The following is a 22,366-nucleotide window of genomic DNA, read 5'->3' as shown; positions in this document are numbered from 1 at the left end:
TTGGGGACTCTAGCAAAGCTGAGTCACAATCTGAAAAGGTTCACCTAGTTATGTGTCTGTGGCATTTATGTATCCGGTGGTAATACTGGAAAAAAATGCTTTGGGTCACGGCCAAGACTCATAAAGTAGCTGTGTTCAAGAATCAACATACTGAACTAGGAGAATCAATAACACCATCTGAATTCTGAGTTCTTATAGATGCCAATCATTCTGAACTTCAAGGGATAAAGTGAATGCTAAAACTGTTCAGAAGCAAAAAGCTAATAGCCCCGCTCAACTAATTAAAACTGATCTTCATAGATATTTTTGGAATTCATTGTATATTCTTTTCTTTTTATCCTACTTTGTTTTTGGTTGCTTGGGGACAAGCAACAATTTAAGTTTGGTGTTGTGATGAGCGGATAATTTATACGCTTTTTGGCATTGTTTTTAGTATGTTTTTAGTGTATTTTAGTTAGTTTTTATTATGTTTGTATTAGTTTTTAAATAAAAATCACATTTCTGGACTTTACTATGAGTTTGTGTGTTTTTTTGTGATTTTAGGTATTTTCTGGCTGAAATTGAGGGACCTGAGCAAAAATCTGATTAAGAGGCTGAAAAAGGACTGTAGATGCTGTTGGATTCTGACTTCCCTGCACTTGAAGTGGATTTTCTGGAGCTACAGAAGCCTAATTAGCGCGCTCTCAATTGCGTTGGAAAGTAGACATCCTGGGCTTTCCAGAAATTTATAATAGTCTATACTTTGCCCAATATTTGATGGCCCAAACTGGCGTTCCAAGTCAGCATAGAAATTCTGGCGTCAAAACGCCAGAACTGGCATAAAAGCTAGAGTTACACTACAAAAAATTCTGGTTAAAACAGCGATTTTTTTGGGTATTTACGGCAGTTTGAACCACCATTATTACCAAGAACGGCGGTTTTAAAAAACGACGTAATTCTGGGTGCCATTCTGGTTATTACGGCGATTTTCAGAAAATCGCCACAATTTCCAAGGTTAAAACGGCGGTTTTTAGATAGGTTAAAATGGCGGTTCAAACCGCCGTTATTTCCAAATAAAACAGCGGTTTTTGACTGATTAAAACGGCGGTTGAAACCGCCATTATTTCCAAATAAAAGGGTGGTTTTTGGTTGGTTAAAACGGCAGTTCAAACCGCTGTAATTTCTAGGGTAAAAGTGGCGTTTTTGATTGATTAAAATGGCATTTTTAAACCGCCATTTTGACCCTAACAAAGTGGCGTTTTGTTGGTTAAAACGGTATTTTTGAGCTGCCATTTTTACCTTAATAGTGATATTTTTATTGGTTAAAACGACATTTAAAACCGCCGTTTTTACCAGGTTAAAATGGCGTTTCATGTTGTTTAAAATGGCAGTTACAAACCGCCCTTTTTACCGGATAAAAGTGACATTTTTTATCTTTTAAAAATACCATTTTTACTGTTGTTTCTATCATGCTAAACAAATAATTTTTTTATTAAAATTCCACAATAACAAAATCATAATTCATAGACAAAATATTATTTAACTCAGTATTAAACATAATATATACTTTTTTAGTATTGCAAATCAAAAGTAATAATTCCTATACAAAATATCAAACTAAGAAATATTATTAGTTCTATTACATTGGGAGTTTTCCTAGAGATGCTCAAAAAGTTTGCAACAGACCCTTCCAACATTTTCATTGTTTATGTCCGTGTGAATAAATATTATCTGCAAAAGAAAATTAAACGTTAGAAATAAATAGTTGCTCAAATAAATAGCAAACTACTAGCATTTTGAAAAGAGAAAACTAAACCAGCAGTCTCACAAGAAATATGCTATTTGATAAGAACTCATTATTAATTAGGAGTAGCTATCTTTTAACCTCTTTGGCTCCATCTTATTTGTGTGTACCTATCCTTCTCTTAGCTTTCTCAAATAAGGCAATGTAGTTCACAAATGTCTATAATCAGCATTAAGAGACACTCATGGGAGAAAATGGCAAGTAAGGGAAGCAAAATTGGACAGATTCGAAAACTCACGGGGTGGTTTCCTGTCTGCCTCCTTGAGAATCGGTGCTGTAAAAAATTCCAGCAGGCTTTCCTGCTAGTGCCTGTGTACACCATAGGCCTCCAGTTGCATCCAAGAATGCCTTAAACTGAGCAGCCATGAGTCCAAATCTCGTTGGAAATCCAAGCAATAAACCAGCAACCTCAGGTAGCTCATTGGGTGTAATAATCGGCACATCACTCTTTGGAGGTGCTCCCATCTTCCCAAGTACCTCTTCAGGCAGTGTTTCACAGGTACCTGCATGTGTTAAAAATATTATAACTGCAGCATGCAAATTACCAAAAAATTATCAGAACAATGAGTTCTAAAGAAAAGATTTATAACAAGATATATTTTTCAATACAAACCTGCTAGAATTTTGCTTCTACTCCTTCCACGGAAGCAGCCCCCTTTTTAATCTCTCGTACTCGTAGCAAAATCGGTTCCAGGATTGGCGTTGTACCATGCTTCCGCACGTTCATCTATGTCAAGAAAACAAATTTAACAAGGAAAATAAAGTTAGAACCCAAATTCCTAATTCAAGAGTTATAATAGGTCGGATTTCTGCAGAGAACAACGTAAGCAAAAGAATTAGGTCGAATTTTTCCAACTGTAATCATCCTATTAAAGAGGAGAGGAAAGAGGAAAGTGGCAATAAGTATAGGATAAGGAGAGTTAAGGGTAGTTTTGTAAAATCAATCTAGTTTATTAAAAAATCAAGATGTTTCCAATTTTCTTAATTTCTATGCTTAAATGCCTAACTAATTTTGGACAGGTAGTAAAATATTAAGCAACTTAAGTCACATGCATGCATGTTGAAACAGTTCCTGGAATGTTTGTAGGAACTAATTTCCAAATAGTTTTTAACCACAAATCATGTTTATATAAACTCACTAATAAGCAAGATTAATTTTGCAAAATCACAACTCTTACCCCTTCATTTGCAGGTGCCTGAGCAAAGCTAGCCTTGAGGAAATTGCTCCACTTGTCCTGCAAACCAAAATATATTTTCAGTGCAATTTAGTGACAACAAAATTGAGCCATGTACTTTGCTGACTAGCCTTAACAGGACCAGACCTCAAAACTGCTTACCTTAAGATCGACAGAGGTACGATACGAGTGTGATGAAAAGGAGAGCCGTTTGATCTCAGACTACCTCCCTGCACTACACCGTGATACACCGTCATGATTCAATGTTCATTGCTTCTTAAAAAGCTAACTCTGCAATTTTAATCAGACATTAGCAGCGTATATGAGGGGTAACTACCAATCTTAGTATTGTTCTTTTTAGAATTCTTCAAGTCCTTTCTGTTCAGGATGTTAATTTGCTTAATATTTTGAATTACACACTCAAGTGAACATGTTGCTTCCACTATCATGATGTTGCTAACTAATTAGCTATAAGTTTAGAAATTATAAGGTTATTTAATGCATACATGAACAAAATATAGGGAATTAGTATACAAAAGCAAGATGAAGTTTTAATATAAGGTGGTCTCGTGCAATTATACAGAAGACAGGCTCAAGTAACTTGCAAAAATCATAGTTACTAAGTACTACATTAATGGTTTAATAACTTATGCGACAGAAAACACTATAACCTGGTCAAGAACAGGGCCACAGAGAGATCCATAATCATCAATTCTGGTATGGTAAAAGGAGCTGTAAAATGTGAGTCTTGTTCTTGGTGCAACTGCTTTGAACTTGAAGCTCACTGTTCTGAAGTTTCCCTTCCCTTCAGATTTGAAGGGAACTTTGACCCTTTCCTATTAACAATTTTGTAGATCAGAAGAGTCTTGGACATTAGCCTTATGATTTTTTAACATGATATAGATAGCCGAATTAGTTACCTGCAAAATGAAGCATTGTATAACACAAGCAATGGTTTAGCTTGGCTGTTACTTGTTTGGAAAACTAAATTGTCTCATCGTATAATTTAAAATGGATAATATAACCATTTTCATGGTTGAAAAATTTATTAACAAAAATGATCCAAATACTAATTTATTAACAAAATTGTATACGTGATACATTATTGGTTGTGCAGAAGTTTGAAAGCTTCCTAAAGTTGCAATTTAAATTTGTTGCGTCAATCGGAATTAATAAGACAAAAAATGACCAATTCTAAACAAACAAAGCATAAGACAAAGAAAAGTAACCTTCAAGACAGCTACCACATGAAGTCAATGGCTAAACTTGCTGACACAGTTAAGCTGAAACGAGCATGCATATATCAAAGAAAAGAAGCAGAAACGAGCATGCATGAGTATGGAGAGCAGAGCAGCACACATCACATATAACAAACAAACAAAATCAGAGAGGGAGAGCCAACTGTATATGAAGGATAATTCCCTCACCTCTAACCTCTCACCCAATCCCTCCACTCCACGTGTCTCTCCAATGTATATCCTGAATTTCAAAGATCATCAACTGCCAAATTAAATTTATCTCCAATTTCCCCAGAAGTTATGTCCAAATACCAAAGCATATAACACCATTATTATAATAAAGGCTATGCATTACTTATGAGTACGTGGACTTGGAATTAGATTTGGATATGGATATAACTCTCATTGCTTTTCCTCAAGACCAAATATAAATTAATAAATTAAAAAAAAAAGAGACCACTTTTGCTTGTATCCTTTTTCTTATGTCACAAAGCGCAAAGCATAAACATGAATGAACTTATGAAATAAAAGCTACAAAGAGTTGACAAGTAATAGAATGTTAGAAATTTACTGGGAAAAGTACATTTTCTTCTATTTATAAAGTATGTGAAATATTTTATCAAAAACCTCAATAGAAACGATAATATATATAAATAGAAAACAAATACTTTTATTGAAAAAAGTAAAAAACAAAGACTTTTGAACTTTTGACTACATAAATGAAAACTTTTAAAAATATTTCTTTTTTTTTAAATGTCTTCAATTCTTTACAACACTTATTAGCAAAATGCTAACAATTTTTTTTAAATATTTCAAGAGTAAGTAATAAGTTAAATATTTCACAAAAATTTACAAAATCATATTCGAAGAAACACAAGGTGGTAGACAGGAAACTGAGTTTTTAGTGGCAAAAAGGAAAAAAGAAAAGCACTAGTCTTTGTGGACATACACAAGAGGGTGAGTAAGTTGTTAGTGACCATAATCTTGGTATTTTGTCACTGAAGCATCAAGAAGCTGAACACCGTAGTAGTTCCCAATATCTCCTTGCCTTGATTGTATTATCTTCAAAGACTAAATATCAACTTAGTAGATATTGATATTACAAGTGCATTTAGTGAAAAAGTCTATTTTCCTGCTATGCATTATTTATAAGCAATGGAAGTGATTTTCAAAAATCAAAATCAACTTCCTTACAAGCCACTCTACAACCTATTTCAAACCTCAACCAATTCATTCTTTAATTGCATCTATCGGAGGATTAATGTAGAAGAAGCTGTCAAAGAGCTATGCAGCAATTACTCAACCACTTTCTAATATTTCACCGTAAAGAAAAATACAAAAATAATAACTAAATTTTCCACGAAGCATTGGCATAGATAATGTCTAGAAATATGTCAAACAAATAATGACTGCAAAAATAAGATATAACAGCTGATCTTAGACAACCAATAGAGTATAAAACTTACCTTTAGAAGTTCATAGATATAATATCGAATATCATAATCTGACAGGGTGGGGTAGAGAACTTTAAAATCAGTGTTATTGACATATTCAAATATAAGGCTTGGGGTCTTTGATTGCTGGTCCCTAACAATGTCAAGTAGCTTTATAACATTGGGACCTCCACAAAGATTATGCAATATTTTGATCTCCCTCTTTAACTGCAACCAGAATAACAACTTATAAGATGTACAAACTTATATATACAACCAGAATATTGGAAAGGGTAAAATCTTACAGGTTTGAAATTAGAAATTTAATAACAAACTAAATAAACTACTGGACCAAAGTTGTCCATTGAAGCCCCGGCACAACATTCATTGCCATATGAGGATGGAATGAAGTGAAAAAGTATACTGAAAATGAAAACAGCAGTGTTGCTTTAAATTAAAAATAGCAGTCATATTAGTTAATACAAGCTGCAATAGGTGTAGGGATTGGAATTGGATTCACCTTTTTCTTCTTGACGAGTTTGAGGATCTTGATGATGCATTTTTCATTATCGGTGGGAGTGAACGCCCTCAAAGACCTCACTGTATTTCCCTCTTCCCACCTTCCTCACAACCTCGTAGTCATCTTGCTCCCTGCAACTCATGAACACAGTTTTTTAAACAGATATTAAATAAACAAAATAGGAAATAGGAAATGAAATAAAAGTATTAATAATAATAAATATGATTATTTTTACCCCCACTGGACGGTGAGACTATAAGCACATAGTGGAACAAATTCAGAACTGATAAAGCATGAAAGAATCAACTCAAGGAACTAAAACAAACTGTTAACTAAAAGCATTAAGTTTCAGGCACAAATAATCCAATAAAACAACAAAATTACCGCAACTCCATTCTCCGCAGCATCGGGCGCTTCATCATTGTCATCATTATGAATTGTTTCAACGATCCCTTCCTCAGAAACCCTAGCTCAGTAGTTGTAGTTGCCATTTCGTAAAATCTATCATGTATTCTGAAATTTTGGATCAATAATTCAAGAAATCAAAAGAATTAGAGTAAAATATTTTCAAGAGAACAGAGGAAAAGAGGAAGAAGAAGCTAACTCGCGAGCTTGTGGGAGGAGAATCTCTCATAGCACATTAGCTCGTTGGATGAGATTGCCGGCGTAGGAGAATGCCACCGGAGGAGATCATTGCAGTAAGAGATGCCGCTAGAGGAGACCATCACAGGAGGAGATTGTCGTTAGAGGAGAGGTCACCAGAGAAGATCACCGCTGAGGAAAAAGTCGCCGAATGAGGTCGTCGTTGGAGGAGATCGTCGCCGGAAGAGATCGGTAAGAGAAGGTCGTCGCCGGAGGAGATCGGTAAGAGAAGGTCGTCACAGAGAAGATCTCTCTGGCAGCGATTCAAACTTTGCGTTTCAACGAAAAATGAGAATTGGATTAGGGTTAGGCTATTTTATATAGAAGTGATAATGGCATTTTAAAACCGCCAAAATCAACAGAAACCGCCACCAAATACAATTCAATTATGACAACAATGAAAAACGTCATAATACCCAGGTATTACGGCCGTTTTACAAAACTGCCGTAATATTTATTCCATTTTATGTCTCTTTTTTTGTAGTGTTAAACGCCCAAACTGGCACAAAAGCTGGCGTTTAACTCCAAGAAAAGTCTTTACACGTAAAAGCTTCAATGCTCAGCCCAAGCACACACCAAGTGGGCCTGGAAGAAGATTTCTGCATTAATTACCTATTTCTGTAAACCCTAGGCTACTAGTTTTCTATAAATAGGACCTTTTGCTATTGTATTTTCATACTTTGATACACTTGATCATACTTTCATAGACCTTTTCACGTTTGGGGGCTGGCCTCACGGCAATCCCTAGACCCTGTACTTATGTATTTTCAACGGTGGAGTTTCTACACACCATAGATTAAGGTGTGGAGCTCTGCTGTTCTTCATGAATTAATACAATTACTATTGTTCTTCTATTCAATTCACGTCTACTTCTTCTCTAAGATATTCATTCGTTCTTCAACTTGATGAATGTGATGATCCGTGACACTCATCATCATTCTCACCTATGAACATGTGCCTGACAACCACCTCTGTTCTACTAGCAATGGCTTGAATGCGTATCTTTTGGGTTTCTAATCCAAGATTGGAATCTTCGTGGTATAGGCTAGAATTATTGGCGGTCATTCTTGAGATCCGAAAAGTCTAAAACTTGTCTGTGGTATTCCGAGTAGGATCTGGGAAGGGATGACTGTGACGAGCTTCAAACTCGCGATTGTTGGGCGTGTGACAGACGCAAAAGGATCAATAGATCCTATTCCAACATGATCGAGAACCGACAGATGATTAGCCGTGCGGTGACAGCGCATTTGGAACATTTTCATTGAGGGGACGGGAAGTAGCCATTGACAACGGTGATGCCCAACATAAAGCTTGCCATGGAAAGGAGTATGAATGGTTGGAAGAAGGCAATAGGAAAGCAGAGGTTCAGAAGGAACAAAGCATCTTCATACGTTTATCTGAAATTCCTAACAATGAATTACATAAGTATCTCTATCTTTATTCTATGCTTTATTCATCTTTTAATTATCAATCCTCCATAACCATTTGAATCTGCCTGACTGAGATTTACAAGATGACCATAGCTTACTTCAAGTCGAGAATCTCTGTGGGATCGACCCTTACTCACGTAAGATATTACTTGGACGACCCAGTGCACTTGCTGGTTAGTTGTGCGGAATTGTGACAAAGTGTGATTCACGTTTGAGAGCTCCAAGTATTTGGCACCATTGTTGATGATCACAATTTCGTGCACCAATTTTTCAATCATATCTTCTCAATCATATTCTCTCAACCACATCTTTTTTCAAATAATTTTCAATCATATCTTTTTGATTACTGATTTTAAAATCTTCTTCAAAATTACCTAACCACTTTCTCACTTATAATTTTCGAAAAACCATCAACCACTTTTTCAAAAATTCTTTTTAATTATTTTAAAATTTTTTTTAGTTTTATTTAAAAATTTGTTTTCGAAAATTTTTCCCCTCATCACCTTCTTCTATTTAAGGACTAACACTCCTCCTCAATTAGCAATTCGGACTCTCTCTCCTTCTTCATATGTTTGAATTCTTATCTACCTACCTCATCCCCCTATTCTTGTTTTCCTCTGACACCTCAAAGAATCTCTATACTGTGACATAGAGGATTCCATACTTTTTTGTTCTCTTCTCTTTCTTATGAGCAGGAACAAGGACAAAGGCATTCTTGTTGAAGCTAATCCCGAACCTGAAAGGACCTTGAAGAGGAAGCTAAGAGAAGCTAAAGCACAACTCTCTGGAGAGGATCTAACAAAAATTTTCGAAAAAGAAGAAGTCATGGCAGCCGAAAATAACAACAATGCCAACAATAGAAGGAAGATGCTTGGTGACTTTATTGCACCCTCTTCTGACTTCTGTGGAAGGATCATCTCAATTCCTGCAATTGGAGCATCTATAACTATTTGGTTGAAACCAGAATAACCGTCCAAGAGGCAATAATATTCATGTCCTGCAAGTTTTTCTAGCATCTGGTCCATAAAAGATAGGGAGAAGTGATCCTTCCTGGTAGCTTCATTAAGCTTCCTATAATCTATGCAGATGCGCCAGCCAGTCACTGTTCTTGTTGGAATCAGCTCATTCTTCTCATATGGAACAACAGTGACCCCTCCTTTCTTAGGGACTACTTGCACTGGGCTTACCCAAGGGCTGTCTGAGATTGGGTAGATCACCGCAGCTTGCCACAATTTCAACACCACTTTTTGGACTACTTCATTCATTATTGGGTTTAGCCTTCTTTGTTGTTGTCTTGAGGGTTTAGCATCTTCCTCAAGTAGGATTTTGTGCATGCACATTGAAGGACTAATTCCTTTCAAATCTGCAAGTGTCCATCCTATAGCATCCTTGTGTTGCTTCAGCACATGGATAAGCTCCTCTTCTTATCCTTCACTCAAGCTTGAATTTATGATTACTGGGTATGTGTTGTTGTCACCAAAGTAAGCATACTTCAAACTTGGAGGCAGGGTCTTCAACTCTAGTTTTGGTGTTTCCACTTCCTTGTTGCTTGTATGGTTTAACATGATTGAATCTTCCTTGGTTTCTTGTGGTAATTCTCCACTTGATGCTTGTTGCTCCAGCTCTGTAGCTTCTTCATATTATTCTTCTTCCAAAACACCTTGAACTATCTTTTCTATGGTGTCTACCATCATGCATTCTTCTATGGATTTCTTAGGGTAACTCATTGATTTGAAGACATTGAAGACCATCTTCTCTTCATGCAACCTCAAGACTAACTCCCCTTTTTGAACATCAATAATGGCTCCAGCACTAGCTAGGAATGACCTTCCTAGGATGATTGATGTGTTGGCCTCTTCCTCCATATCCAACACCACAAAATCAGTTGGAAAAATAAACTCTCCTACTTTCACCAACAAATCTTCCACTACCCCATGAGGAAACATGAATGTTCTGTCAGCCAATTGGAGTGCCATTCTTGTCGGTTTGGCTTCTTCAATCCTCGTCCTTTTCATCATAGCCAAGGACATGAGGTTGATGCTAGCCCCCAGATCGCATAATGCTTTCTCAATGTTGATATCACCTATTATGCAGGGAATTTGGAAGCTCCCAGGATCTTTCATCTTTTGAGGGAGCTTCTTTTGTATGATGGCACTACACTCCTCAGTTAGCATTATGGTTTCCTTTTCACCCCAGTTCCTTTTTCTTGTCATGAGCTCCTTCAAAAATTTGGCATTGAGTGGCATTTGCTCTAATGCCTCAGGAAAGGGTATGTTGATCTGGAGCTTCTTGAAGATTTCTAGGAATCTAGAGAACTGGTTGTCTTTCCCATCCTTCCTTAGCCTTTGTGGATAGGGTGCCTTTGGTACATAAGGCTTTAGGATTTGCTTTGGTGAGGATGGTACAGGGGTCTCTTCTTCTTTCTTGGTTTCAGGTTCCTTTGCAGCTCCTTCTTCTTGGTTTCAGGTTCCTTTCCACTTCTGGCCTTGCATTCCCCTCTTAGGTTGGCTATGGTATCACTGGAAAATGTATGTGTAGGCACTGGTATTTGTTTAGACAAGCTCCCTACTTGTGCTTCTGATGACTTGCATCATTTACTATTTTTTCTTATCCAAAAAGGACCATAAAAGAAGTATAATCTCATTTAATCATTGCAATTCATGAACTAGTTGATGAATATTATGGTACATTGCTTTGAAATGGGTTTGTGCTGAATTTCAGGTGAAAAGAATAACAAAAAGGGAAGAAAACAACAAAAATAAGCTGGGGGTGTGAAACTGGCGTGCCACTTGAAACAAAGGCCATTAAAGTATATGGGCGTGGCACGCCAGGAGTTGGGCATGGAACGCCAGTTATGTTTTCCAGAAAGGATCCTCAAAACTTTTACATGGGCGTGGCACGCCAGGAGCTGAGCGTGGTACGCCAGTATAGTTTTCCAGAGAGCAATGCTGAAGGCTACAAGAGGAGCGTGCCACTTGAACCATTGGGCATGGCACGCTAATTCATCAATCCAGGCTAACCAAGGCTTAAAAAGACTATGGACGTGCCACTTGGTATCGAAGGTGTGGCACGCCAACTCCAAACCATCACTTGGGCGTGCCACATGAAGACCCAGGCATGGCACGCCAAGCTTAAAGGAGCCACCTTAAGGTGGGCATGCCACTTGAGCATCAAGGCGTGGCACGCTAGTACAAATTTCCAGAGAAGAAGTTGAAGGTCCAAGCACTTGGGCGTGCCACTTGGTGTCGAAGGTGTCGCACGCCAGCTCTCACCCTCACTTGGGCGTGCCACTTGAAGACCCAGGCGTGGCACGCCAATACTAGGGAAGGCCAAGCAAAGCTGGGCGTGCCACTTGGTGTCGAAGGCATAGCTCGCCAGCTCTCAACCTCACTTGGGGGTGCCACTTGAAGACCCAGGCGTGGCACACCAACACTAGAGAAGGCCAAGCAAAGCTGGACGTGCCACTTGAGGTCCAAGGCATGGCATGCCAAACTCTCATTATTCACCTGGGCGTGCCACTTGAATGCTGGGCATGGCACGCTAGCTACTAGAGCAAGGAAGAATGCTGGGCGTGGCACGCCAGTTCTATTTTCCAGAGAAGTGAAGAAGGTTCTCCATGGGCGTGGCACACGAGTGATAAATTCTAGAGAAGAAAGTAAAGCAATCACAATGGGCGTGGCACACCAGGTCTGGGGCGTGCCACGCTAGTTCAATTGTCCAGGGAAGAAGAACAAGAAGGGAGAGCCTGGGCGTGCCACTTGAGCTCTAGGCATGGCACGCCAACAAAGAAACCAAGCGTATACAAGTGGCATGGCACGCCAGACCCTGTGCGTGCCACGCTAGCTCAACTTTCCAGAGAGGAGAAGAAGAAGGAAGAGGCTTGGGCGTGCCACATGGGTTCGAAGGCGTGGCACGCTAGGCTAACCAAGGATTAAAAAAACCCTGGGCGTGCCACTTGGTATCGAAGGCGTGGTACGCCAGGGACACCGAAACATGAGGCGTGCCACTTGAAGAGATGGGTGTGGCGCGCCAAGCCAAAATTGGATGCTGGGCGTGGCACGCCACTTAAACGCCAGTCACACGCCAAGCTGGAAGGTCACGTTTATTGAGTTTTCTTTTCCCTCCAAATTGATTTTTCTTTTTTCTTTTGTATTTTTTATTCTAGTGCTAGGAGTAGTATAAATAACCCCTAAAAGTATTGAGAAGGGGTTGTTGGGTAATAGTTTTGTTAAAGTATAGTTAGATTTACTTTTCAAATCATCTTCTTCCATCCCTTGTACTTTTCTCTTGAGCTATGGGTAGCTAAATTCCCTCTCATTGAGAGAAGGAGCTCTGTTGTACTTGATGGATTAATGATAGTGAATTTCTTATTCTCTTCATCTTCTCTTTGATTTGCTAGAAGGAATTTCAGTTTAATGTTAATGTTCAATCATCTTGGGAAAGAGGTTGAATGCAAAATGGGTTTCATAGGAACCTTGGAAAAGGAAACATGAAACCATGCTAGAAATCCCTTCTCACACTTGAGTAGAATCCGGGTTTTGGTGATTGGATATCGTGACATATAATCCACCCTCTACCCGGATCTATGAGGATGTGTGGTATAATCAGCGATCAAGCATATCTCTCTTCATGAGCAATTAGACAAAGGAATTGGCTATTTATTAAGATTTGAGAGATTGAATCACCAAGGGATTGGGGTTCAATCAATCATGATTACCAAGAGGTCAATGATTTTCATGATTGAAGATGAGATGAGTTAGATTTAATCCAAAGAGAACAACATCTCCTGATCTCAATGAATTTCCCTTATTTTTATCTTCCACATTTCTTATAGCTTTCTTTACATTCTGTTATTCCCCATTCCCATTTACAATTAAGTCATTTATGTTTCTGCAGTTTACATTATTGCCATTTCCTTTCCTGCACTTTATTGCTTATTTTTACTTTTGAGTCATTTATATTTCTGCTCATTTACAATTCTGCAATCATAATCTATTTTGCTCTTATTGACTAATTCATCCATTGATTAAAATTGCTCAAATCTACCAATCTCTATGGATATGATCCCACTCTTAGTGGGTTATTACTTGACAATATTTTTGGTACACTTGCCAAAAAGAACGGATTCATTATTTTTATAGGGTGAGTGAATTCCGGTCATCAGCTTCCAATTTTGAAATTGCTATTACTTGATTTCTTATGTTGGATCTGAACTCTTCTTGGTTTGCATCTATTTTCCTTTCAGCCTACATTTGTCTCTCTAGAATAGTAGAAATAGTTCCTGTCAGTTGTGTTGACAATTATGCTATGGCAGCCTCTAACTTTGTAAAATTGCTACTGGTTTCACATGGTTGCATGGTTGAGGATGATGTATCTTGATGGTGGTTATTGTGTGTTTACTGGGTGGAATGATATGATGTATTTTGTGAGTTGTGGTAGGGTGTATTTTGTGAGTTGTGATAGGGTCTGTTGTTGCCTGATTGACGGTTGGGGTTGGGGTTGTTGTATTGGTTAGATTGGTATGGTTTGTGGTCTTGCTGTGGTTTTGTTAGTTTCTCCACCCAAAATTTGGGTGGTTCTTCCAACCTGGGTTATATGCCTTGGCGTTGGGATCATATGGTAGTCTAGAGGGATTATTCACATAATTAGCTTGCTCCCGTTCACAATCAACTTCTGGTGCATCTCCTTCTTGTGGAGGTTCTTGAGCTTGGACAGCTGAGACTTAGCTTGTCTCCATCTTCTTTGTTAGGGCTACTAATTGAGCTGCAATCATCTTGTTTTGTGCTAACAAGGCATCCAAAGAATTGAGCTCCAACACTCCTTTCTTTTGAGTTCTTTCTGAAAGATAGAAGTACTCATTTTCAGCTACAGTCTCTATAACATCTATGTCTTCTTCAATGGTTTTCTTCTTGTTGAGTGAACCCCCTGAAGAGTGGTCTACAGCTTTCTTTGCTTTATATGACAGCCCTTCATAGAAGATGTGTAGTTGAACACATTTGTTGAACATATCTGGAGGACACTTCCTAGTCAAGTCTTTGAACCTCTCCCAGGCCTCATAAAGTGTTTCACCATCTTGCTGTCTGAAGGTTTGCACCTTATCTCTCAGTTTATTAACTCTCTGTAGAGGGTAGAATCTTACTAGAAACTGGTTCACAACCTCATCCCAAGTTGTTAAGCTCTCCTAGGAAAATGCTTCCAACCACTTTGCTGCCTTATCTCTGAGAGATAAAGGGAACAAGAGTAGTTTGTAGGTGTCAGGGTGTACACCATTTGACTTTACAGTGTCACAAATCCTCAAGAATGTAGTGAGATGTTGGTTGGGGTCCTCTTGGGCATTCCCTCCAAATGAGCAATTATTCAGGACAAGTGTGATGAGCTGAGGCTTCAACTCAAAGTTGTTAGCATGGATTGTTAGCTTTAGAATACTGCTGCCACAGTTTCCTGGATTTGGGTTGATATAAGAGCCTAAAACTCTCCTCTCTTGCCCAATATGATTTCCAGCATCTACTCCAACATGGTTATGCACCTCTTCCTCCATAGTAACTCCCAGATCTTCATCCACTACTTCCTCTCCAACTATTCCTTTGCCTCTTGCTTCCCTCCTTAATCTCAGGAAGGTCCTCTCAGGTTCACTATCAATAGAGGATGAAGTTTCTCCTCTTCTACCTATCATACATTCAACAAACAGCAGACAGAGGACAAGTGAAGGAATCACTTCTTGTTAACACTGGTGGTTAGTTTGGTTGGTGCAATTAATCAAATGGTTAATAGAGCAGTAAAAGAAAATGGAAATATTAACAATGAACAGCTAAAATAATCAAATCAAAAATAAAAAGAATTAAGAAAACTAAAGAATTGAAATGAAAAAAATTAACAAGGTAATTAAAGTGCTTAATCTAGCTTCCCATCAATCTAATCATTGTCAAATTCAAACCAATCCCCGACAACGGCGACATAAAACTTGATGACTGGAATTCACTCCCCATATTAAAATAATGAATCCATTTTTTTGGCAAGCGCACCAAAAATATCGTCAAGTAATAACCCACTATGAGTGGGATCGTATCCATAGAGATTGGTAGTTTTGAGCAATTTTAATCAATGGGTGAATTAGTCAAGCTGAGCAATAAAGATTGTGATTGCAAAAATTTAAATGAGTAGAAATGTAAATGACTAAAAAGTAAAGAGAAGCAGTAAATTGTAAAAATGTAAATGGCAAGAATGTAAAGTGCAGAAACATAAATGACTTAATTGTAAATGGGAATGGGGAATAACAGACTGTAAAGAAAGCTATAAAGAATATGGAAGATGATAATAGGGGAAATTCATTGAGATCAGGAGATATTGTTCTCTTTAGATTAAATCCAGCTCATCTCATCTTCAATCATGCAACTCATTGACCTCTTGGCAATCATGATTGATTGAATCCCAATCCCTTAGTGAATCAATCTCTCAAATCTTGATAATTAGCCAATTTCTTGGTCTAATTGCTCATGAAGTAGAGAGATATGATTGGTCTAATTGCTCAGGGGGTTCACTCAACAAGAAGAAAACCATTGAAGAGGACATAGATGTTATAGACACTGTAGCTGAAAATGAGTACTTCTATGCTTCAGAAGGAACTTAAAAGAAAGGAGTACTGGAGCTCAATTCTATGGATGCCTTGTTAGCACAGAACAAGATGATTGCAGCTCAATTAGCAGCCCTAATAAATAAGATGGAGACAAGCTAAGTCTCAGCTGTCCAAGATCAAGCACCTCCACAAGAAGGAAATGCACCAGAAGTTGATTGTGAACAGGAGTAAGCTAATTATGTGAATAATCCCTCTAGACCACCATATGATCCCAACGCCAAGACATATAACCCAGGTTGGAAGAACCACCCAAATTTTGGGAGGAGAAACCAACAAAACCACAGCCAAGACCACAAACCATACCAATCTAACCAATACAACAACCCCAACCCCAACCATCAATCAGGCAACAACAGACCCTATCACAACTCACAAAATACACCCTACCACAACTCACAAAATATATCATATCATTCCACCCAGCAAACACACAATAACCACCATCAAGATACATCATCTTCAACCATGCAACCATGTGAAACCAGCAGCAATTTTGCAAAGTTAGAGGCTGCCATAGCATAATTGTCAACACAACTGACAGGAACCATTTCTACTATTCTAGAGAGACAAATGCAGGCTGAAAGGAAAATAGATGCAAACCAAGAAGAGTTCAGATCCAACATAAGAAATCAAGGAGCAGCAATTTCAAAATTGGAAGCTGATGACCGGAATTCACTCCCCATATAAAAATAATGAATCCGTTCTTTTGGCAAGCGCACCAAAAATATCGTCAAGTAATAACCCACTAGGAGTGGGATCATATGCACAGAGATTGGTAGATTTGAGCAATTTTAATCAATGGGTGAATTAGTCAAGCAGAGCAAAATAGATCGTGATTTCATAATTGTAAATGAGCAGAAATATAAATGACTCAAAAGTAACGATAAGCAATAAAGTGCAGGAAAGGAAATGGAAATAATGTAAAGTGCAGAAACATAAATGGCTTAATTGTAAACGGGAATGGAGAATAACAGACTGTAAAGAAAGCTATAAAGAATGTGGAAGATGATAATAGGGGAAATTCATTGAGATCGGGAGATATTGTTCTCTTTGGATTAAATCCAACTCATCTTATCTTCAATCATGTAACTCATTGACCTCTTGGCAATCATGATTGATTGAATCCCAATCACTTGGTGAATCAATCTCTCAAATCTTGATAATCACCCAATTCCTTGGTCTAATTGCTCATGAAGAGAGATATGCTTGATCGCTGATTATACCACACATCCTCGTAGATCCAGGTAGAGGGTGGAGTATATGTCACCATATCCAATCACCAAAACCCAGATTCTACTCAAGTGTGAGAAAGGATTTCTAGCATGGTTTCATGTTTCCTTTTTCAAGGTTCCCATGAAACCCACTTTGCATTCAACATCTTTCCCAAGATAATTGAACACTAGCATTAAAACGAAATTCCTTCTAGAAAATCAAAGAGAAGATGAAAAGAAGAAGAAATTCACTATCATTAATCCATCAAGTACAACAGAGCTCCCTCTCTCAATGAGAGAGAATTTAGCTACTCATAGCTTAAGAGAAAAGTACAAGAGATGGAAGAAGATGATGTGAAAAGTAAATCTAATTACACTTCAACAAAACTACTACCCAACAACCCCCTCTTAGTAATTTCAGGGGTTATTTATACTACTCCTAGCACTTAGAATTAAGAAAATACAAAAGAGAAAAGAAAATTACAGCTGGAGGGAAAGAAAAACTTAAAAAACGTGACATCTCCAGGCTTGGCATGTGGATGGCGCTTGAGTGGCGTGCCACGCCTAGCCAATAAGTTTGGCTTGGCGCGCCACACCCAGTCCCTCAAGTGGCACGCTCCATGCATCCAGCTCCCTGGCGTGCCACGCCTTCGAACCCAAGCGGCACGCCCAGGGTCTTTTTGAACCTTGGTTAGCCTGGCATGCCACGCCTTCATGCCCAAGTGGCACGCCCAGGCCTTTTTCTTCTTCTTCTCCTTTCTGGAAAGTTAAACTGGCATGGCATGCCCAGGGTCTGGCGTGCCACGCCCAGGGTCTGGCGTGCCACGCCCACTTTGTGCTTCCTCTTCTTCTCTGGAGGGTTGAACGCACAGGGTCTGGCGTGCCACGCCCATTATGTGTGCCCCATTTTCTTCTCTAGAAAGTTGAACTAGCGTGGCACGCCCAGGGTCTGGCGTGCCATGCCCATTGTGGGTGCTTCATCTTCCTCTCTGGATTTTACTACTGGCATGTGATGAACGGATTTTTTACGGTTTGAAATTTCACAATAAATCCTCGTTGCAAGTATAGTATCTAAACCGACAAAGAATCCTTTCATGCAAAAAACTGTTTGTCACAAGTAACAAAACCCAATAAAAGTAATTCGAAGTATTCAAATCTCGGTTCGTCTCTCAAGGAATTGCAGGGAGGTGTAGTTATTATTGGTTATGAAAAAATATCTTTTTGGGGTTTTGAATAAGGAACAAGAAAAGTAAATTGCAAGAAATTAAATTAATAACTAAGAAAACTCTTGGCAAGGTATGAGAACTAGAAGTCGTATCCTAGCTATCCTTATCAATTGTGATGAGAATTTTCCATTGCTCCCACTTAGTTAACCTCTAACTATGGAGGAAGGTCAAGTGGATGAATCAATTTGATTCCTCAAGTCCTAGTCAACTCCTAAGGAAAGACTCGCTTTAGAGGGATCCAAATCAACTAGCAACTTCCAATTATCAATCAACAAAGGAGTTTGATAACTCAAGAGTCTCCAATTACTCAACCAAAGCCAAGAGGAGAAAAACCTACTCTAAAATCCAATCAAGCATTCTATCAAACACTTGGAAGACGTAACATAAAATCATGGAAAACTAGCAAGGAATATTAATTCTAAATAACCAATTGCAAACATCAATGACTAACAAATAATAGAAGGATCAATAAACATGAAATACCTCAATTTGCATTAAATAGAAAATTCAATCTAACATGGAGTTCATAAACTAAAATAGCAACATAAAGTAATCAACAAAGAAAATAAATAAACTAGAATGCTGGAACAAATAAGAGTAGAAGAGAAGCTAAATTAAACTAAGATAGAAATCTCGTATTGAAAATAGCTAAGCCTAAGAATCCTAAAACCTAGAGAGAGGAGAGAGCCTCTCTCTCTAGAAAACTACATCTAAAACCTAAAATTATGTGAATGAAAGTTGTTTGAATGAATCCCTCATTGATTCCCCCACTCTGTAACCTCTATTCTATGTTCTCGGGCCTGGAACTGGGCCAAAAAGGAGCCCAGAAATCGCTCCCAGCGCTTTCTGCAATTTCTGCACGTGGCGCATGTCACGCGTACGCGTAGGTCACGCGTACACGTAGGTCACGCGTACGCGTCGATTAGCAAAATTCCTTGTCATGCGTATGCGTCAGTCACGCGTATGCGTCGCTTGTCTTCTACGCTAGTCACTCGTACGCGTCGCCCATGCATACGCGTCACTGCTAGCTTCTCAAAACTTCATTTCTTACGTTCCTTCCACTTTTGCATGTTTCCTTTCCATTCTTTAAGCCATTCCTGCCCTATAAAGCCTGAAAACACTTAACACACAAATCACGGCATCGAATGGTGATAAAGGATAATTAAAATTGACAGTTTAAAGGCCTAGGAAATATGTTTTCAACTATGTCACAGAATTAGGAAGGATTTGTAAAACCATGCAGATTATATGAATAAGTGTGCAAAGACTTGATAAAAACCACTCAATTGAGCATAAGATAAACCATAAAATAGTGGTTTATCAACGTGCCACACCCAGCAGTTGGCGTGCCACGCCCATGAAGATCCTTCTTTACGTCTTTGGAAAATATAACTGGCGTGCCACGCCCATAATGCATGCTTCCTTGCACCAGTAGCTGGCGTGCCATGCCCAGCATTCAAGTGGCATACCCAGTCTTCTTCTCCTTGGTTTCTCAAGTTGGCGTGCCACGCCTTTGACATCAAGTGGCACACCCAAGTTGGTGGTGAATGCTGGCGTGCCATGCCTTCGACCTCAAGTGACAAGCCCAGCCTTGGTGTTTGGTCTTCTTTAGCATTGGCATGCCACGCTTGGGACCAAAGTGGCACGCCAAAGTGAGGATGATCGCTGGCATGCTACGCCTTCGACACCAAGTGGCACGCCCAAGTGTTTGGATCTTTAACCTCTTCTCTGGAAACTTGAATTGGCGTGCCACGCCTTGATGCTCAAGTGGCACGCCCACCTTAAGGTGGCTCCATTAAGCTTGGCGTGCCATGCCTTCGATACCAAGTGGCACGCCCAAGTGGTTATCCCCTTCTGGATTGATGAACTGGTATGCCACGCCCAATGGTTCAAGTGGCATGCCCATGGTGTGTGATTGACTTGGCGTGTCATGCCCTTTTTGTAGCCTTCAATATTTCTCTCCGGGAAATGATACTGGCGTGCCACACCCATATGCTTTCATGGCGTTTGTTCCAAGTGGCACTCCAGTTTCACACGCCCAGCTTTATTTTGTTGTTTTCTTCCCTTTTTATTGCTCTTTTAACCTGAAATTCAACACAAACCCAGGAAAAAAGGGATTATGGTATTTTATGGTCCTTTTTACACAAGAAAAAAGGGTAAATGATGCAAGTCATCAAGCCTCACAGGAAAGATTGGAGTTCTAAGCTCGGTGATGCACTTTGGGCCTACCGGACGGCGTACAAGACGCCGATTGGTATGAGCCCGTTCCGGTTGGTCTATGGGAAGGCTTGTCATCTACCGGTGGAGATAGAACATAAAGCATATTGGGCCGTAAAAGAGTTAAACACATGATTTGGGGTTAGCGTCGAAAGGATGTTACCATTGGTGGAGCTTGAGAACTTCGCTTGGAAGCCTATGAGAATTCAAGGCTTTACAAGGAGAAGATGAAAGCAGTGCCTGATAGAAACATTAGAAGAAGAGTGTTTAGAGCGGGAGAGTTAGTTCTCCTCTATAACTCTAGGTTGAGATTGATGCCCGGGAAGCTAAGATCAAAGTGGGAAGGCCCCTATAGAGTGGAAAAAGTGGAACCATATGGGGTCTACCACTTGCGCCATCCTTCAAGCCCCAATATCTTCAAGGTTAATGGTCATCGTCTAAAGCTATACCATGGGGAAAGATGAGAAGCAACAAAGAGGCTGAGGTGTTCCTTCTTGAGGACGCACCCGAAGGCGAAGAGATTTTAGCTCATGACCGTCCAACTTAAGGACGTTAAAGAAAAGTGCTAGGTGGGAGACACCCCAACATGGTATGATCTACCTTTGTGTATAGTTTCATGCTAATAGCTCTTTTGAATCTTTATTAACTTTATGATTGCCTGATTTGTGAGTTTGTTCATAGTATAATTGCTTTTTGCTTGATTTTTGTGTTAAATTGCTCATGAAGAGCCCATTGATAATGGTTTGATTGAATTGAGATGTTGAAGAAATGCTTAAGGTTGAGTGTTACATGAGATTTTTGATGTTTTTGACACCTTTAGCATGCATTACTACCAATTTTGTGCTTTAATTGACTCTCCTCATGTGTATGAAAAAAAAAAGGGGCATCCACGCGCAAGCGTGGCAGACGCATGCGCGTCGATTGCGCAATTACAACTCTTGGTACATTTTCCTGAGAGTTAAGCAAATGTTGTGCAAACACTGTGCGAAACGAGCAACTTCCACCCACGCATAAGCTTACGCGTCGTCCTTCCCCCCTGACCATCCACGCGTGCGTGCTTATGGTGCGTACGCGTCGGTTGCTTTGCGTGCCACTACTGGTACATGAAACCTGAGAGTTGCACGAACATCGCACGAACACTGCGCGAAACGCGCAATTGCCTCCACGCGTGCACGCGCTTTGACGCGTACGCGTCCTTTACTAGTCTACTATCCCACACGTACGTGTGGGTGGCGCTCGTGCGCCCCTCTTCTTTTCCGCTCATCCGAGCGCATGCGCATATGGCGCGCACGCGTCGTTTCCACGACGCCACGTATGGTGCAACACGCCCTGTTTGAGCTTCCTTCTCCCATTTTCTTCTTCCATTCCTTCTTCCTTTCCTCTTCACCCCCTCCTATCACCTCCTCTCTGCCCACCACCACCAGCGGAATCACCCACCGCCGCCACCACCGGCCACCACATCCGACGGATCCTCTCTTTCTTTCATATTCTCTTCACCTATCCCCACTTGCACTACACCTTGTCTCTCTCTCTACTCAAGGTTTTCTACTACTTCTTTTCTTCTTTTTGTTTAAACTTTTCTCTCTTTAGTTGCATTCCATTGTTCTTTTTCCCATTTCTCCTTAGTTACATTTTGATTAATACATTTTTGTTCAATTGCTTACTTTCTTTTCCCATTTCCATGGGTGTTGAGGTTGGACTTACCTCTTGCATTAATGGGTTATTTTGATATGTTTTGACTTTTTTGTGAAGTGTGGTGTTGTTTAATGTACTACATTGATAAATTTCCTCCATTTGCTTATTGTTTGAGGGCTGCACACCAAGTGTTCGATGAAAGGCACCAATGAGTTTTTGTTTC

The 22,366-nt window shown here is 39.4% G+C and overlaps 2 protein-coding genes and 1 non-coding gene across 3 annotated transcripts; 1 reads left to right on the top strand and 2 right to left on the bottom strand.

Annotated features, from left to right (window-relative positions):
* Positions 1–2,017: 2,017 nt before the first annotated feature.
* Positions 2,018–3,215, bottom strand: LOC112730072 (probable NAD(P)H dehydrogenase (quinone) FQR1-like 1). The gene is made up of 4 exons (XM_072208281.1): positions 3,141–3,215; positions 2,962–3,018; positions 2,492–2,510; positions 2,018–2,286 (listed from the first exon to the last, which is right to left on the bottom strand). Exons 1-4 carry the CDS (start codon positions 3,213–3,215, stop codon positions 2,018–2,020), a joined length of 420 nt encoding a protein of 139 aa, XP_072064382.1.
* Positions 3,216–3,450: 235 nt separating this feature from the next.
* On the bottom strand, positions 3,451–6,640 carry LOC114924866 (uncharacterized). Its single transcript, XM_072208280.1, has 5 exons — positions 6,534–6,640; positions 6,404–6,432; positions 6,150–6,253; positions 5,663–5,857; positions 3,451–3,794 (listed from the first exon to the last, which is right to left on the bottom strand). Exons 1-5 carry the CDS (start codon positions 6,638–6,640, stop codon positions 3,606–3,608), a joined length of 624 nt encoding a protein of 207 aa, XP_072064381.1. The 3' UTR covers positions 3,451–3,605.
* Positions 6,641–14,223: 7,583 nt separating this feature from the next.
* Positions 14,224–14,330, top strand: LOC112731574 (small nucleolar RNA R71). The gene has a single exon (XR_003167347.1). It is a non-coding gene; the product is annotated as a small nucleolar RNA R71 (small nucleolar RNA).
* The last annotated feature ends 8,036 nt before the right edge of the window (positions 14,331–22,366 follow it).

The sequence above is a fragment of the Arachis hypogaea genome, chromosome 12, assembly GCF_003086295.3.
Source record: "Arachis hypogaea cultivar Tifrunner chromosome 12, arahy.Tifrunner.gnm2.J5K5, whole genome shotgun sequence".
In the NCBI taxonomy this organism is placed as follows: Eukaryota; Viridiplantae; Streptophyta; class Magnoliopsida; order Fabales; family Fabaceae; genus Arachis; species Arachis hypogaea.
This window is presented reverse-complemented; position numbering and strand designations above follow the sequence as displayed.

Excerpts from the sequence above, each read along its gene's own strand:
- LOC114924866 (XM_072208280.1), bottom strand. The coding sequence starts at position 6,640 with ATGGCAACTACAACTACTGAGCTAGGGTTTCTGAGGAAGGGATCGTTG. Across the intron at positions 6,433-6,533 it reads CTGCGGAGAATGGAGTTGCG|TTCTGAATTTGTTCCACTAT; the intron begins GTAATTTTGTTG and ends ATGCTTTATCAG. Across the intron at positions 5,858-6,149 it reads AACTCGTCAAGAAGAAAAAG|TTAAAGAGGGAGATCAAAAT; the intron begins GTGAATCCAATT and ends TTCTGGTTGCAG.
- LOC112730072 (XM_072208281.1), bottom strand. The coding sequence starts at position 3,215 with ATGACGGTGTATCACGGTGTAGTGCAGGGAGGTAGTCTGAGATCAAAC. Across the intron at positions 3,019-3,140 it reads CTTTTCATCACACTCGTATC|GACAAGTGGAGCAATTTCCT; the intron begins GTACCTCTGTCG and ends TTTGGTTTGCAG.